Source organism: Pelodiscus sinensis, chromosome 3 (genome assembly GCF_052426305.1).
Source record: "Pelodiscus sinensis isolate ZL-2025 chromosome 3, ASM5242630v1, whole genome shotgun sequence".
In the NCBI taxonomy this organism is placed as follows: domain Eukaryota; kingdom Metazoa; phylum Chordata; order Testudines; family Trionychidae; genus Pelodiscus; species Pelodiscus sinensis.
The window spans coordinates 10,351,183-10,368,890 of NC_143054.1; the positions used below are offsets into that span (position 1 = coordinate 10,351,183).

General features: G+C 48.9%; 1 protein-coding gene across 2 annotated transcripts in view; it reads right to left on the reverse strand.

The window, feature by feature from the left end:
* Positions 1-6,833: 6,833 nt before the first annotated feature.
* Positions 6,834-17,708, reverse strand: part of PAQR8 (progestin and adipoQ receptor family member 8) — a 38,976-nt gene continuing 28,101 nt past the window's right edge. For both annotated transcript variants that reach the window (XM_075923334.2, XM_075923333.2), the window contains exon 2: positions 6,834-14,006. In XM_075923334.2, coding sequence (XP_075779449.1) covers positions 12,894-13,952 — 1,059 coding nt within the window. In that variant the 5' untranslated portion in view covers positions 13,953-14,006 and the 3' untranslated portion in view covers positions 6,834-12,893. The remainder of the gene's footprint in view (positions 14,007-17,708) is intronic.

The window sequence follows — 17,708 nt, forward strand, 5'->3', positions numbered from 1 at the left end:
TTGCAACTAGAGGCAGGTCTGGGACCGGGAGCAGGGCCAGGGCCAGAGCTGTGGTCTGGGATCAAGGTTAGAGCTGTGGCGGTGGTTGGGCTCAGAGCAAGGAATGAAGCTGCGGCCAGGTGTCAGGATGTTACAAAGCAGATAACTGTGTAATCGCATAGTCGATAAGTGAAGGTGCTCAGAAGGAGTTACCCCCACTGCAGCTCTGAAGTTTTCTGCAGCCCGGCTCCTACTACATTTAAACTGCAGAGCCACAGCGGGGGTAGCTCCTGGACCCGATACAAGACAGGACTGAGGTGGGTTTGAGCAGCCTCTGTTAGCAGGTAGCCTGGGCCTCTGAGGACAGGGACTGCTGCTGGAGTAGCCTCTATTTGGGGTGACTGGGGCTAGCTGTGAACAGAGGCTGTTCTGGCAGCAGTCCCTGTTCATGGGAGGTCCCAGCGGGGAGTTGGGACCCTCTGCGGACAGGGGCTGCTCCGCTGAAACAGCTCCTGTCTGTGAGGAGTCCCAACTCCCCACTGGGACCCCCTGCAGACAGGGGCTGCTGCCAGAGTAGCCTCCCCAGGCCCAGCAGCATGGGGCGGGACGGGGGGGGGGGGGGGAAGAGGACAAAGAAAAACTGGCTTTTAAGCCAACTCCCTCCAGCACTGGCTCCTGCTTTCGAGGATGGGGGGAAATAGTGAACTCAACTACCTGATAAGCCTGGGCCACTCTTCTACCTCCCTTGCCAGGATCCCAGGCTAGTGCTGTGCCTGAGAGTGGAACTGGGGTCAAGAGCTGCGGTGGCAGGGGAGGGACTGGAGCCTAGAGTGGAACTTCAGCCACAACCAGAGCACAGCTAGGGACAGGCTGGGGGAGAGGGGAACAGGGGAGGGGCGTGTGCTCCTTCCCTACCACATGGAGGCTCCGCTATGCACTTCTGAACCATGTTCCCCAGAGTTTGGGGGCCCACTCTAAAGGCTCAAAAAGCAGATGGCAAATAAAACCACCACACTGATTCTTTTTACATCATCTCATGCTTTCTGGTGAGCCTGACAATGAGTTTTGAACATCTGGGCCTGGTAAGCCTGAGGGCCAGCCCAGAGCCTCCCCCGTTTCACCCACTCTTTTTGCCCCCTGTTCAAGGGTGACCAGCTCTTCAACTGGAAAAACAAGGACAGCTGCAGCATGGCTAGGGTCAAGGGGTGCACCCAGGAGGGGTTTATTATCTGGAACAACAGCCCTCCCTCACCCCCCCCCCCACACACACACAGTGAGGAAAGGGCAAGGCTGGCTTCAGGGACTCCTACAGAGGGGGCAGGAGCTGTTGGGAAAGGCATGGGAAGGTGGGCAGGGTCACATAACCTGCAACTGCTCTGCTTGGAAAGGTTCTGGGGAGCGTGCAGGCTCTCACCCTATGTCATTGTCACCATAGAAGTCCGCTGGTGGCTCCTGCAGGTGGCTGGGCTGCGATGGGTTAGACAGCTTGGACAAAATACAACAGGGACATCAGAACAGACCTTGACCCCTAGGACATTCCTGATCTTCAAGGGCACAAGGTCACCTTCGTGCTTTGCCAGCAAAAGGTGCCCAAGCCCTTGCTCTAATAGCGCAAAGAAATAATAAAATGCAGACACACAACAAAATGCTTCTCACTGAGCTCCACTTGAAGCATCTGCTGGCAAAATCTTTGTTTACTGCCTCATCTCCTCACTTGAAACTCTACCCTGGCCTGTGGTTCAGGGACAGATCAAATGCTGCAATGGGAAGGATTTTCTGTGCTACAAAAATAAAACATTTTGGGAGGGAGGGGAAGGTTAGGTTGGCCTTTAAAAAACGAGCTGGCTCCTTTGTCTCTCATACCATTGTCCTTTAATTCTTTGGAAGGCAGAAGACCTTCACTTGCACTGCGTGCCATGGTTTTGTTTTTGTTTCGGGTTTTTTTTATTGCTTTTTGTTGTTTTGGGGTTTTTTTTCAGATCAAGGAAGCAGCAGGAGTTAGCTGGCTGTCCATCTTCCACAGGTGTTTCAAACGCAGCTATCCCCATGCTAGTTGGGCCTGGGACAATTAAAGGTAGCATTAAATGAGCAGGAAAGGACTCTGGTTTTCCCTTCCACCATTGCCTGCCCCTCTCCTTCCCCCTACCCTTTCTGCTTCTCCAGCTGCTCTTCTCCTCTCCAGTGACTTTTTTCTTTTCTGAGAACACTCAGATCCTCCTGCTCTCAAATCAGAAGTTCTACCTACCCCACAGGAGAATCTCCATTCACTGTTAGCACTATTGACTCTATGACACACAAGTGAGCAGTTCCAGTTGCCATTCTACAGCAGTAATACAGATACACAGTGACAGTTTCATGGAGATACACAGTAGCATGATGCCAGCAACGGGCAGAGCTGGTGACAGACTTCAATGGACCCTGATCAAGGGGGCTTCTTGCACAAGAGTTATTCCTCTCGCCACGAGGAATAAGCCTTTTTGCACAAGAAGGCAGTGGGACAGGCAACATGGATTTCTTGAGCAAGAAACCCCTATGGCTAAAAGGGCTTGCAAATGGACATCATAATATGCCAGGAACTAAACAACTTAACATTTCCTGAACCAGGCCTGGCTCTGTTCCTATGACAGACACTTGCAATCCTTCGCTTGGCTTCAAAGGAAGCAAGATCAGACTGTGGTGAATTTTAACTGTGCACTAATATTGGCCATTGGTTTGCATTTTATGCTGAGGTTTGGTCTCATCCTCTGCACATAATTTTATCTTCTTTGAAAAGATGCCATAACAAGGGAGCCAAGAGACCTTGAAGAAGATTGCTGTGAAGGAAGCACTCCTCACCTCCAAATCATTAAAGCGACAGATAGGATGTGAGAGGATCAGGCAGCTGGAGGAATTATTTTCCCATGGCCTTTTATCAGAATTTTAGAACAACGGCCATGCTGTAGGCATGGGAGTGGCAGTGGGATGCGGAGTTCTGCAAATGGAGGTCAGGCAGGGAGAGATGCAACCCTGGCTTTCGAGTGGGAGAGAGATAAAAAACGGGGTCTGATGAGCTTGGAAAGTAAAGTGACAGATTCAAGGCCAAACAGGGCTGGAAGAAAGGGGATTAAAGAGAGGCACAACCAGCCACCGAGTCTAAGCTCTCATTAATGTACGTATCCAGCTCCCATTGCTGGGGGATCTGAGTGCCTCACAATCTCTAATGGATTTATCCTCACCACACCTCTGACTGGCAGGGCAATGCTACTATCCCTACTGTACAGAGTGGGAACTGAGGCACAGAGAGACAAAGGCCTGGATCTTCAAAGGTATTTACACTCCTAGTGCCATTTAAGCCAACAGAAGTTAGAATCCCATGTACCTTTGAGGAGCTGGGCCTAACTCTCTCACCCCAGGCATACAGGAAGGCTGCAGAAGAATTAGGACTTGAGCCCAGCTGGTGGCAGATCAATTAATCCACATTCCTATCAGGTGTTCTGGAAGGAGTGGGATGTTCAGAAAAAAAAACATTTAATGATTGCAGTAAAGCAGGGAGGAAAATTGGTCCTTTGAGTAAGGTACCAGCGTGGGATGCTGGAGAGCCTGGTCGGTTCCTACTTCTGCCCTTTGTGTCCTGAGCCAAGCTCCAATCCTCCGTCCCTCAGTACAGCTCTTTGGAGCAGTCTTGCAATGTGTCCTTACAGAACATAAGAACATAAGAACGGCCGTACTGGGTCAGACCAAAGGTCCATCTAGCCCAGTATCCTGTCTGCCGACAGTGGCCAGCACCAGGTGCCCCAGAGAGTGTGGACCGAAGACAATGATCAAGCGATTTGTCTCCTGCCATCCCTCTCCAGCCTCTGACAGAGGCCAAGGACACTATTTTATCCCCTGACTAATAGCCTTTTATGGACCTAACCTCCATGAAATTATCTAGCTTCTCTTTAAAATCTATTATAGTCCTAGCCTTCACAGCCTCCTCTGGCAAGGAGTTCCACAGGTTGACTACAGAACCTAACACCCTGGGACACAGATCCTGCTCGGGGACACTAGCTCATCCTGTTACACCGATACTAACACTGAAAAGAGGACAAACCTTTGAACATTCAAGCCACAACACAAGGAAGTCAGCTTCCTACAGTAAGATGAAGGCCTAAAACTTAAGCCCATGTAACGCAGGCCTGGTCTGAGACCTCAGAGCTAGCTAACAACAGACAAAACATGACTAATATAAAGTAAAGCTAAGCTGTGAGCAAGAGGCAGCTCCCTGCTCACAAAACTTGGCACAAACAGGGCTGAGAGAGCAAAACACTAATTAGTAATAGCAATAGGCCCAAGTAATAGGCCCAAGTAGGACAGTAATTGGTACTGGTCATAAGTTGAAAGCGCATGCTAGCACAAACTCATTAAAAAAGACCTTGGTACCCACTCCACACAGATACAGACACAAGGTTCAGGAAAGAGTCTAAAATGACAACATGATGGATAGAGATGATCTAATCAAATCACGAGGTACAGGGTGATAAGTGGTAGCTAAGAAGCATGAGAGGGTGGTAACCTGACAACATCAGAGGGTGGTAACCTGACACTTCAGTAGTGATGTGTAACTTGTTTGTACCTATATATATAGCAGTGTCTTGGGGGGACAGTCTTTGTCCAGCTGGGGGGCCCTGGGAATTTCCCACTGGTTGTGCTGAGGCCATTGTTGTAAGTCCATGTGTGTAGTGATTCGGTAGTCTACGGACAGCTACGACTGTACTTTGCTTAACAATAAACCTGGCCGGGCACCTTTGATCCTTATCTGGTTTGTGGTCTTTGGGGGCTCTCTCGGGGTCTGCGGTGGTCACTGGGCCCACACCACTGAGCACACATGCAAGCAGCCTTCTGGTTATCATCACTGACAGAGCCAGAGACCTGTCGAGATACCACAGCAGTAAATCCTCCTGATTACACTTCCCACTATGTTCCGTTGCCTGGTGCTGTAGCCACCTTGTTTCAGGGGCATAGCCACGGGTGGGCCTGAGTGAGCCGTAGCCAACCCACTTTGCAGCCAGGCCTTTCCAGGGTCCTCCTTATGCCCCAGCACTTGTCCCGCTTCACCAGGAAGCAGGTCCGGGCGCACTGGAGCTCACCCTACTCCACCAGGTGCTGCAGTCAGGAAGCGAGGCTAGGGCACCAGGGTTTAACCCCCGCCTCTGTCTTTGCCCACCCACCTGAAGGCAGGGTGGGCCCTTCTGGCTCTGCCTTGTTTCCCCTCCTGTGAGCAAGTCCCTGAAAACCCAGGTATGATAGCAAGGTACTTGGAAAGGGTGACTTTTATACTTTCTTATTTATGTCTAGGGGGATTTTCTGTTGGAGTGATGGAAAGTTTCTCTTCTCCTCTAGAACACAGTGAACAACTGTGAGGTATTAGACACTGGAGCTGGCTGCACTGTTTAAGACCACGAGGAAGGGTTTGGGGCCATAAGTTTCAGGTTCACAATGCTTATGGCCTGATTTCAGAGGCAATGAACATCCACAGCTGTGGTCAGTGGGAGCTCCAGGCAGCAATGAACATTACTCCAGCTGTGACACAGGAAATGAGATTTTTCTCCTTCCTTTAATGGTTGGTAGTTAGTTGTGTAAAACATCAAATGAAGCCTGCGTAATTTAAACCCATTTCCCAGCCTTTGGCCTATTTAATGCATGTTAATAATAAGCTTCAGGAATAAGACCAGATAATATTTTTGAGTCCTATCAGACACTCACTACCATAGTATCTGGGTGCCCCAGGGGGAAAAGTTACGCATTCAACAAAATCTTCCCTACCGCTATTAGCAGTGCAAGTAGTTACTTTAAAAAAAGAAAAAACTTTAAACTTCACTGTAATTTCCCCCTCCCCATACAGTTTTACTCTTTGTACTTCACTCAGTTTGACCTGGTCAGTTAAGTTCACTTTCTATTTAGTGTCAGTTTCAGGTTTTTGTGCACCTCTTTCTAATATCCTTAGGATGTATAAATTAAAAAATGATATCCTCCCCGCATCCCCAAAATCCCTATAATTGGTTTAAAAAAAATCCCTACTTTTTTGTAGATTTTCCATCCCCAATTTTATATTTTACAAACATTTACACTTTGAAAGCCTAACCCACACATTTTAAAGGTTGCCTTTGTAATTTCCATGAGTGATAACACTTTAAAGAAAGGAATGCCACGCACAGAAATACGTTCAATGAATAAAAAGTAGCCACACTGCACTGGCTTCATGCCTATTCAAAGTCAATCTTTTTTCTTTTCTTAGTTCTTTTAGAAGTTAGTTATGAAGACACAGCATTTATGGCAAGAAGCATACTTTCTGGTGCAGTGGATGAGAAAACCGTGCCATCTGGTGGAAGGAAATACAAACACAACCCAGTAGCCAGGGAGCACACACTGACCTACAAGTTGTAATATATGAAGGATGGGGGGAAAAAAACCTTGGTTGTAGGAGGAGGAAACATTCCTATCCCAGATTAACCTGTAGGACTCAAGCTTTGCTCCTGAGTTTACAAGCTCTCTGGAAAACAGTGTGTAGTGGTAGATGGCCAGCTGGCTATGAGAACAAGGAGGAACAATGGCCAGGAGTTCTGGCCTCAACTCAGCAAAATTCTTAAGCGTATGTTAAACTTTAAGCATGTGAGTAGTCCCATTGACTGTCAAGAGGACGACTGTCCTGTGCTTAACTTTAAGCACACTTCAGCACTTTGCTGAATCAGGCTCTGTATTCAGAGCTTAGGTGCAGTCACAGTCTCTCCAGCTAATCACAAGTGAACCACTTTGTGCTTCTTCTGTACAAAGAAGGTAATACCTACCTGTGGTGAGGCTTGTAAACTGATTTGAGATGAAAGACAAGCAAAGCATATTATATTATTAATTATTATTATTAATAATAATAATAACAATTCCGGGTCTTTAATGCCAAAACTTTTGGTTGAACAATTTATAACCATCCCATTCCCCCTCTTATTTGTGGATCTGTAGATTTCACGTTGTACCCATTGCCTTTGATCTATAGATTTTTATTACTAAGGATTTTGAACAACTATCAATACAGTATAAAATTTTCAGTGGTCTCTACAAAGTTAGGGGAGCCCAGGGGGATGGCTGGTGCATAATATTCAACCCCCACTCCCCAAGAGGAAATGCAAAACTCACTACTTATGTTTGGTAGAAAGCAATGCTTTTAAAACCCAGTCAGTACGAGTTTCATAAATACCAAGGCACATGAGTAGCCTTAAGCACGCATCTCCGTTCTGTCACATGAAGTACTCCAAGGAAATTCATGGCTAACCGATCCCCTTCGCATTCCCCCTCGATGCCAAGTCTCATGGTAACAATCAACCACTAAGTGTGATGTAATCATGAGGCTGCTGGTGGCAAAGTTGCTGCTTCCAACCTGCCAATTCGAAGAGTGAGGAGCTGGACATGCTGGGCCAGATCCCCAACTGGTGTTACTCAGCATGGCTCCAATGACGTCTCCATCTGAGGGGCACGCTCCCAAGAGCTTTGTAACCCTGTTCCCATGGCCACCCTGTTGAGGGTGATACACATAGCATCTTGGGACCAGGATGGCATCAGATGCCTTGCAAGCTGGGTGGCTTGCATCAGTTCTGAGCCTCTGACCAGACTGGGGGGCAGAACTGGCACAAAGGATTCTAGGAGTGGGAGGAAGACCAGTTGCAAACGGGAGTGTGGGAGCTGTGGAAGGAGTAAGGAGCTGGTAGCCAAATGGGAAGGCATTTACATCCTCCTAGGACCAATCCTCAGTGAGTCAAAGCAAACTCTCAATGACTTCACTGGGATTAGAGTAGTACTGTCAGCGACCTGCTGGTTCCTAGGAGTGCACACATACAAGGTCTACAAGAAAAGTCTCCAACCAGATGTGTAAGGCACAAGGGCAAGACAACTTGGGAAGGGGTGGGGGTTCATCATCTGGCCTGAGAACAGACAATGGTTTAATTCCAGGGTTGCTTTAATTCCAGTGTTGATGGAGCACCCAGTGTCCTCAGGACGTTATCTGAAAAGCAGCGTTGGTCAGTAGACGCCTGCAACATCAGCCTCATCATTCCCCAAGGGGGTCAGTTACCGATCTGATTTGCAGAGGAGAACGGGAATAAATACTCAGACTGAGTTAACGTGGGAATGTTGGGGGGGGGGGGGGTAAAGGGGGGGAGAACAGGAGGAAAGGAAAAAATAAGTTGCTTTGTGACACCAGAAGGTGGCGATAAAGTGTCACAGAAAGCATTGGGTTGGGTCCTTTCATTACCATGAGTGATGCACATTCTCATCCTCTGTGATTTGCAAACACTTGTGTTGAGACGGCATGGTTTTATGTTGCCTCCTCTGTTGGGACATAGCGTGGAGGCCACTTTAAACCCTTTGGGGCAGTGAAGGCTTGGGCCACACAAAGATTTTGTGGCAGCATATCAGAAAAATTAGGATAGGGGTGTGATTTTTTTTTACACTATACTTGTACAACTTCTAGTGTGGATGCAGTTATTTTGAACAAAGATGCCTTATACAGAATACTTTATTATTCACCATGATATCGAGAAACACATTCATACCACTCTAATTGTATCCACACTAGAGAGCTTTGTACTGCTTTAACCCCTTACAGTTACAGTGGTTCAACTGAAGCGTGTAGACCAGGCATAAGAAGAAAATTGGCTCTGATGGATTCTTCCCCCAAAACTGACCAGAGACCGAACAAGTAATTTTACAAAGGCTGCTGAGCAGCTGTCTCACACAAACATCTTACCACCAATGTTCCCTCTCATTTTCTCCACCCATGTGCTGGATACATTTTGTTATGTGCATCGGGGCACGTGGAAACACACACAGCTGGCTGCGGACGCTTTGCTAATCAGCTAGGCGGCACCGAAATCTCTCTTGGGTGGCTGTCCAAGTGCACAGTTGACAGGGAACACTGCTTATCACTACTACCAACTTAGGCTAAATTTGAATAAAGAATGAAAAGTTTACAGCCTCTGCATCCTATTAGTGATCCCTTGAGCCAACCCCCCGCTGCTCCCATAAATGTATTTAACTCATCAGTAAGGCCAGTAGTTTCAGATTAAGGTGCCCATATGTAGGCTCCTTATCCACAAAAAGGCACCTAAATAAGTGGCTCTATTTTCAAAGCTGCCATTGTCCACTGCTCCCCTACACCAGAGAATCTTTTCCCTCCCTACCTGATCCTCCCTTGGGGAAAGGGTTTTCCAACATCAAAACAAAATGGAGCCTTTCTGAGAATGATAACACACCCAAAAGAGAGTTCAAAAATCCTGCAAATACTAAAGCTCAGGATTGTAGTGACGGAGGCTCTAAGCCCCACCTCCAAGGTCAGTTTCAAATACACTCAGGTAATCCAGATTTTCTTGGATTTCATGGGCCTGATTCTCTACTGGAGTAAATCAGCATAGCGCTGCTGACGTTAGGTGAAGATCTGACCTGATTGCTGACCATCTGGGCAGGAAGGTATCGCACAGGACACATGGGGAGTGCAGTGGTATAATCTACCACAAGGGAACTGAGGTTTAACACAGGAAGAGGGCAGAAGGGACAAGAGAAGAAGTCTTATAAATTAGGTGATAGAAATGTAGCCATGTTAGTCTGGTGTAGCTGAAACAAAATACAGGACTATGTAGCACTTTAAAGACTAACAAGATGGTTTATTAGATGAAAACTTTGGGTCCGATGTCCATCTAACAAACCATCTTGTTAGTCCTGAGGGGTGTGTCTAGACTACAGGGTTTTGTCGACAAAAGTGGACTTTTGTCGACAAAACTATACCTGTGTCCACACTGCCGCTGAGTTCTGTCGACATAACATCAACAGAATGCAGCAGTTTTGTCAATGGCTGTAAACCTCATTCTACGAGGAATAACACCTTTTGTCGACAGGGTTCTGTTGACAGAAGGCATTATTGCACCTACACTGTCCTTTGCGTCTACACTCTCATGTCGACAAAGCAGCTTGCTTTGTTGACAGAACTGGATGTAGTCTAGACGCTCTTTGTCGACAGAAGCTTTGTCGACAGTATCTGTTGACAAAACTTCTGTCGACAAAACCCTGTAGTCTAGACACACCCTAAAGTGCTACATAGTCCTGTATTTTATAAATTAGGTCTGTGAGGACTGCACAGAGCCAGAGCCTCCTAGACAGCTGATGTAAGGGGCATCAATTTCAGTGCAGCTATTCCAGTTCACACCAGCTGGAGAGCTGGCTCACAGCCTCCAACCTTCCCACTCAAGGAGACAAAGAAGGGACTTATCCAGTTGGTGAATTAGTTCTAAACCACCCAAACCTGTGTAATTCATTAGGGATGGTAGAAAGGAATGGCCCATAACCATCGGCAGGAAACATTTAACTGTTTCCTACCCCCGTTTCCATACTACAGCGCCAGGGTTAAACGCCGCCTTAGATCTGTACACAGTCGCACCCATAGCACAGGGCAAAGGCCTATTACACCATTTAGTCCCGGGGTTTTCAAACTCCCACCCAATGGGAGCTGCAGGAAGCTATGCAGACCGGGACACCACAGCTCCTATTGGCCGGGAATGGCGATCCACAGCCAATGGCCCGTTCCTGTGGAGGTGCAGGTAAACAAAGTGTCTTGTGCGCAGCTAGCAGCTTACCCTTACAAGCCACGACCCAGAGTAGGAAACTCCCAAATCTAGCCCATTCCTCTGCCAGGGTAGGGTTGTTTATTTTGGTATATCTACTCCACCGGCATCTCTTGGAGTAGAATATTCAAGAGAAATTTGCAGTGCAAATGGAAAAATAATTTTGCTCTGAGTACAACAGACTTTCAGGGACATCAGGCGGATAGTCAAAGGGAAAAGGAGTGTACATACCCCCCCTTGTTTTTTCCCCAATGACAATGTTTTAATTTCTAACTTTACTGAGCGTTGATGAAAGGTGGCAGACTCTCAACCTTGAAGACCTCTGTTTACCCTCATACGTTCAACCCTGGGTGTAGAAAGAACAAGCTTCCCCAAAATGCCCTACCTAACTGAAGCTGGAAGGGGACTGTCGCTACACTGAAGGCAGGACTGGATGGGGACTGTCACTACACTTTGTTCTCTTTTGCTCCAGCACTGACTGAGCTATGAGCACAAACTCATTTGATGCAATCACCCAACCAGTCACCTGCATCGCCACCGGTCCAGGCTGGATTGCAACAACCGATCTACTAGGGAAAGGCTCCATATCCCATTACCAGCCCCCGAGACAGTCCGCCTCACTGTTTTAAGTTTCCATCAGCAGCTCTAGTACTGTATTTTTATCCACACCCACGGTGACGTCTTCCAGTGGCAGAGAAGGTAATTTCACTCATGTCACCGCTGTGCCAGGTGTTTTCTGGAGGAAAACCTGGATCAAAGTCAAACAGTGAAGCAGAGATGGGTCTGAGACAGGAAATTCTGATCTGGTTTGGAACATCCCCCAAGTTTTGGGGTAGATGGATCTTGAGCTGTCGTCCCGATCTATCTATATAACCAAGATTTGGCAAAGTCACCCTAAGAAACTAGTCCGATTTATTTCAGGAGGGCAAAGCTGAGAGAACATGGGTCACGAGCAATGTGCTCTCTAATCTTTTTCATCCACGTGTGGATTTTTTTCCCATCCACGTGTGGAATACATTTTATGTGCACCAAGGCATGTGTGAATGTGCACCACCAATAGAAACAAAAAAGCTCACTGTGGGCGCTCTGCTAATCAGCTGGGTGCTATTTGTGGGGCCACACAAGCGCACAGCTTCCAGGGAACACTAGTCACCGCGACTCTTACCTGCAAATATATAAGACGTGTGCAGCTGTACGCTAGATACCACTGTGCCTCCCAGACTTCTGCAACTACTCCTCGAAAATTTAGATTTACATGGCCCAGTCCTGTTCCTACTGAAATGTTGCTATTGACTTTAATGGAAGCAGGACCAAATTCATGTAGATCAGAGATGGAAGAAGATCTAGTAGGTCATCTTGTCCATTCCCCCTGCCAATGCAGGATTCATCCATGCTACACAGTCTACTGTGCTTTGTAAACTCTGAAATAGCTCTAGCCACGGTGTTTCCTCTACTTCCCCTGGGAGACTGCTTTACAGTTTAATGACCCTTAGGAAGGTTTCCCTGATATTTAATGTATTATTCCCTGCAGATTTACTAGCATAAAACTAGAAACCTCGGCCTAATCCAAGCAATCAAGCATCCTTGGTGAAGTGCCCCGATCTGGCTTAAAAAAACACCCCTGCATTGCAAGAGATGGTCACTCAAGTAAAAATGCATTAGACCAGGGCTGGGCAAAATGCAGCACAGGCGCTGTATGCAGCCCACCTAATACTTTGATCTGGCCAGCAGACTGGATCTGGCCACTTTCTATTTATATCCTGCTGGCCGTGCCACTGAATTTTTAGGTGGTGGCTCCAGAAGCAGGATCCTATTTAAATGGCTCCTGGTCACAGCGCTACCCTGGCAGGGACCAGAGCCACCAGCTCTTTAAATAGCCGCAGCAACCCTGGGCAGCTGCCATGCAACGTGGCAGCGGTGTGGCCGTGAGCCCTTTGCTGTGTTTTGGCTTCATAGCCTCTGGCCCCAGACGACTCTGGGGAAAGGCTCGTCCCCAGCCCCGCTCCTTCTGCTCCAGGTCCCACCCCTTCTGGGGTGAGGGAAGAGGTGCGAGCCAGCTCGTAACCAGTACCAAAATTCATTACATGCCTGCAAAAATTATTGCCCACCCCTGCTTTAGACAGAAGGGCTCTCACAGAGCGACTCCAGCCTGTGACCCATCCCTCAGTTATAAGTTAGACAAACTGTTATGCAAACAAACCAATCTGTTATGTCTCTATAAATTATCCTCTGCTGGTTTCCACCGAATCAGTAGCAGCCAGTCAGTGTCTCGTTAGTCTTCGCAAGGATCTCTCAGGACTCTTTTTTAGCCAGCGCTGCTTTGATCCTGCACTGCAGGTAGCGAGCAGTGATGGCACTACAGGCCACCAAGCCAAAGAAAGAGGCACAGGACAGGTAGATGGAGAGGGGACCGTGTCTACTCAGGAAAATGTCCCGCCTGATCTTGTAATCCAGGAAGATGGCCTCCAGCTGCGAGAGCGTGCAAAGGGCCAAGAACATGTGGAATATCTGATGGGCATGGCCGATGATATCACAGGCGCCTGGGAAATACTTCTCGGGTACGGGGCAGGAGAAGAAATAAGCACTGATTAGAAAGAACAGGATCTGGAAGGTATGGTACCAGGCAGCCTGCTCCTCACAGCCCCCTAAGTGGCACATGACCACCCGGTGTGCCACGGGGCTGATGTCCAAGACGAACGCCAGCCCTGCTGGGACCACCTGACATACCTTCCTCATGAGGGGATAGGGGCGCCGGTACCAGTACTTGGCGTAGCAGCAGCCCGCACAAGAAAGCCAGCCACAGAAGGCAGCGGCGGGGAGGAAGAAGAGCCAGAACTTGTCGTACCAGGCTTGGTCCGCGCTGTAGTAGAAATGGGCCAAGGCGCTGCCGTACTGGTAGGCGCTGACCCCGACATAGTCCACGAAGTAGAAGGTGTAGTGAGACAGTTCTGACTTGGATTGCAGCAGGTGGGCCAAGAGGCTGCAGGTGAGGTAGGTGACTGAGGACAGCACGAAGATGAACAACGGCAAGGAAGAGACGTCCAAGGAGAGCGCCTCCGCTTCCGCAAAGGCCTTGAACCGCAGCAACACTGCCAAGGCCGCCAGCAGGTGGCTCCAGACGTTGACCACCTCGTTGTGCTTCTGGAACAGGCTGAGGAAGTAATAGCGCCAGTCCTGGCCTGTGGGGCGGTACCCCGTCTGGATGTATGGCTCTCGGAAGAGCTGGGGCACCTCGCAGTCTTCGACAGTGCAGGGCATCTTGGGGAAGCCTTCCTCCAGGAGTTTGGGGAGGCGCCGGAGCTGCTGCCCGCTGATGGACAAGGTGCTGAGGCGCTCCAGGATGGCAGTCATCCCACTCCCCACAGAGGAGGGGAGCCCGCAGATGGGTACGGCCAAGCTCTCGCCCTGCAGAGAGGAGACAAATGGGAGTCAAGCCGGAAGGAAGCCAGGGAATGTGAATCCCACAGTCCCACAGGGCGTGCGGGGCACAGCCAATAGGAAGCTCTTGGCTTACGCAAAGCCCCGTGCGCAAGTGGGGCGCTACACAGCCTAGCAAGCCAAAACCCAGGCTGAAGTAACAGGGCAACACTCCACAGACAGGACTGTGCTGGCTGTTCCCCTTCCTCAGGGAGCGAAGGAAAAGCGCAGTCGGACTGGGGAGCGCAGGGGACACAGAAGCTGGGCACTTTGCTCTCGCTCCCAGATAGGGACAGGAGGGGGAAGAGCAAACAGCCCTGGTACAAATCTCAGCGGGGGAGAGGGTGTTAGCTGTCCTGCCCTCCCACTATATGCACACACATACAGAGTCCCAGATCCCCTCTTCATCTCCCAACCCTGACTCTTAGAACAAGAAGCAATGGGCTTAAACTGCAGCAAGGGAGGTTTAGGTTGGACATTAGGAAAAAGTTCCTAACTGTCAGGGCAGTCAAACACTGGAATAAATTGCCCAGGGAGGTTGTGGAATCTCCATCTCTGGAGATATTTAAGAGTAGGTTAGATAAATGTCTATAAGGGATGGTCTAGACAGTATTTGGTCCTGCCATGAGGGCAGGGGACTGGACTTGATGACCTCTCGAGGTCCCTTCTTTCTAGGACCTGCCTTGAAACACAGCATGTGGCTACGGTTGTTATAAGACCCAGTCGGACAGGCTTGGAGAGACATGGACTTGGACTTGTGGAAAGCTTTTAACAAGGTCCCTCGCCAAAGGCTCTTCAGCAAACTAAGGTTAAGTCTGCGTGGGCACTTTACAGCATTGTAAACCTGCTGGCTCGGGGTGTGACACCCTCTCCCTCCATTCCCCAAGCGCAGCAAGTTACAGCGCTGTAATTAAGCGCCAGTGTGCACAAGGCTATGGCATTAGCGACTCCCTTCCTGGTGGCGGTTTACCTGGAACGCTGAGAGATCTCTCTCCTAGTGCTCGTGCTGTGGCTACACTTTCAGTTTAATGCGCTGCCGCAACTGTGCTTTAAGCCTACGGAGTCCAGGATAATTGGGAAGATGCTCTCATGGATCAATAACGGGATATAAGACAGGAAACAAGGGGTGGGAATAAATGGTCAGTGTTCACAAAGGAGGGAGGTAAATATCAGGGTTCCCCCCCGGGTCTGTCCCGGGAACTGTGCTGTTCAACCTGTACATAAAGGATCAGGAAAAGGGGATGAACAGCGGGGATGTTAAATTTCGATTAATCAGCTAATCGAGTAGTCGAGGGAATCGATAAGGGGGGTGCTCGCTCTCCCACTGCGCCTCTCCCTTTGAAATGTACACGAGCCGCCTGCAGCTCTTGTATAATTCAAAGGGCGAGAGCTAGAGGGAACCTGTGGCAGCAGGGAGCATATCAGTCCCCACTGGTGTGGGTTCCCTTCTGTGCCGCAGGAGGCTCTCGTACATTCCAAAGAGAGAGGAGCAGCAGTGGGACTGGCATGAGCTGGACTGTTTCAATCCCCGCTCGTGCTATTTCCCGCTGCCCCCTGCGAAGATGGTGCTGGGGGGGAGGTGGCTTTTAAGCCAGCTCCCCCCAGCACTGGGTCATGCTCCCCCCCTTGTTGCCTTTCTCTGATAGAGGCAGCAAGGGGGGGGGGGAGTAACGAGTCGAGTTCCTACTCGACTACCCGATAAGTATTCGCTTATCAGGTAGTCAACGAGTCGCTTCCATCCCTAGTGAACAGTGAAGTGGGAAAGTTTGCCAGTGATAAAATTACTCAAGGATAGTTACATCTAAAGCTGCCTGCACAGAGTTATAAAGAGAGCTCACTAAACTGGGTGACCAAGAAACAAAATGGCAGGTGAGTTTTAGTGATGATAATTGCAAAGCAATTGCACATTGGAAAGCAAACCCAAACAGACCCGATCCTACAAACACCCTAGGCTTGTCATTAGTGAATCTGAGCACTCCCCCGATCTCATTACAGGCCTCTGATTACTCAAGTGTGTAAAGTGAAGCATGCACATCCATGTCTGCAGGGTCAGGGCCTCTCTCACTAGCTGGCATGCACTCAACAACCACTGTCATGGAGACAGTCCAAATACCAGTAAACACAGAGGAGGTTATGTTTGGGGGCGTGAGCTATTTCCTCCTTTCCCTGAAGCAACAAACGCTGGCTGTTGCATATAGGGCTGCCAACATTATCATGCTTTAACCATACACTTCCCACAGGAGTCATGGAACCTCCCCCGCCAAGTCCTGCCTCTGCCCCACTTCCTCCTGCAAAGCCCTACTCTGCCTTTTCCCCCTAAGGCCCTGACCCCCTTCATCCCTCTTCCTCCATCCCAGGTCTGGAGGGATTTGCGTGTGGAGTGGGGGCTGAGAGCTGCAGTCACACTCATTAGGGGCTGGGGCAGGTGATGACCTGACGCCTTCCCGCCTCCAGCGACCAGACTTTGGGTGTCGGGTCAATGGATCTGACTGGGTAATAAGGATGTGAGAGTATAAACGTGTAAATGGTTAACCCATAAGCACGGGCTTATTGGGTAACGTACACAGTTACGTGTAGGCTCCCACCTCACTCCTGGGGAGCTGTCTGTCTCTGTGCACTGCTGCCTCTGTGTTAGCAGCATGTACCAGCTCTGGGAGCAGAATGCACCAGCTCCCGGGGGCCAGGTGCATGTAACCGTGGAACTGCGGAGTTTTTCAGCTGTTACATGTTTACACAATTACTCACATCCCTACTGGGTAGCGGTAAGTCCCCTTTTTCATCAGACTTTCTGGTAAAAAAATGAACATCGGGCAACCAGACAGTATACAGGACTTGGTGGATGCATAGTACGATTTGGTATGGAAGCACAATATGATAGCAGTCACATGCAGGAATCAATGGCACAGCATGGCTCATAATGGTGTTTCCTGAATGGCCTGTTTACTACTGGCTCCACGGAGTCTCCCAAAGGGTATGTCTACACTAGCCCCCTAGGCTATGTCTAGACTGCAGGCTTCTTTCGAAAGAGGCTCTTTCGAAAGCATCTTTCGAAAGAGCCTCTTTCGAAAGATCGCGTCTAGACTGCAGGTGGATCTTTCGAAAGAGAAATCCGCTTTTTCGAAAGAGAGCACCCAGCGAGTCCGGATGCTCTCTTTCGAAGACGGCCTATTTACATTGAAGAACGCCTTCTTTCGAAAGAGGAACTTTCGAAAGAAGGCGTTCTTCCTCGTAAATTGAGGTTTACCGCCATCGAAAGAAAAGCCGCGTTCTTTCAAAATAATTTCGAAAGAACGCGGCTTGAGTCTGGACGCAGGGGAAGTTTTTTCGGGAAAAGGCTACTTTTCCCAAAAAAAACCCTGAGTCTGGACACGGCCCTAGTTCGAAAAAGGGTGGCTAATGTAGGCATTCGAACTTGCAAATGAAGCCCGGGATTTAAATATCCCTGGCTTTATTTGTATGTTCCCGGGCGGGAGCCATTTTTAAATCCCCGTAGTTCAGCCGGGGATTTAAATATCCCAGGCTTCATTTGTATGTTCCCGGGTGGGTGCCATTTTTAAATCCCCTTAGTTCGAACTGATTGCCCATGGTTACACGTGGCAGTCAGAAGTTAATCCGAACTAAGTCCTTAATTCGGATTAACTGTTACAACTCATTGCAGGAGGAGTAACAGTTAATTCAAACTAAGGACTT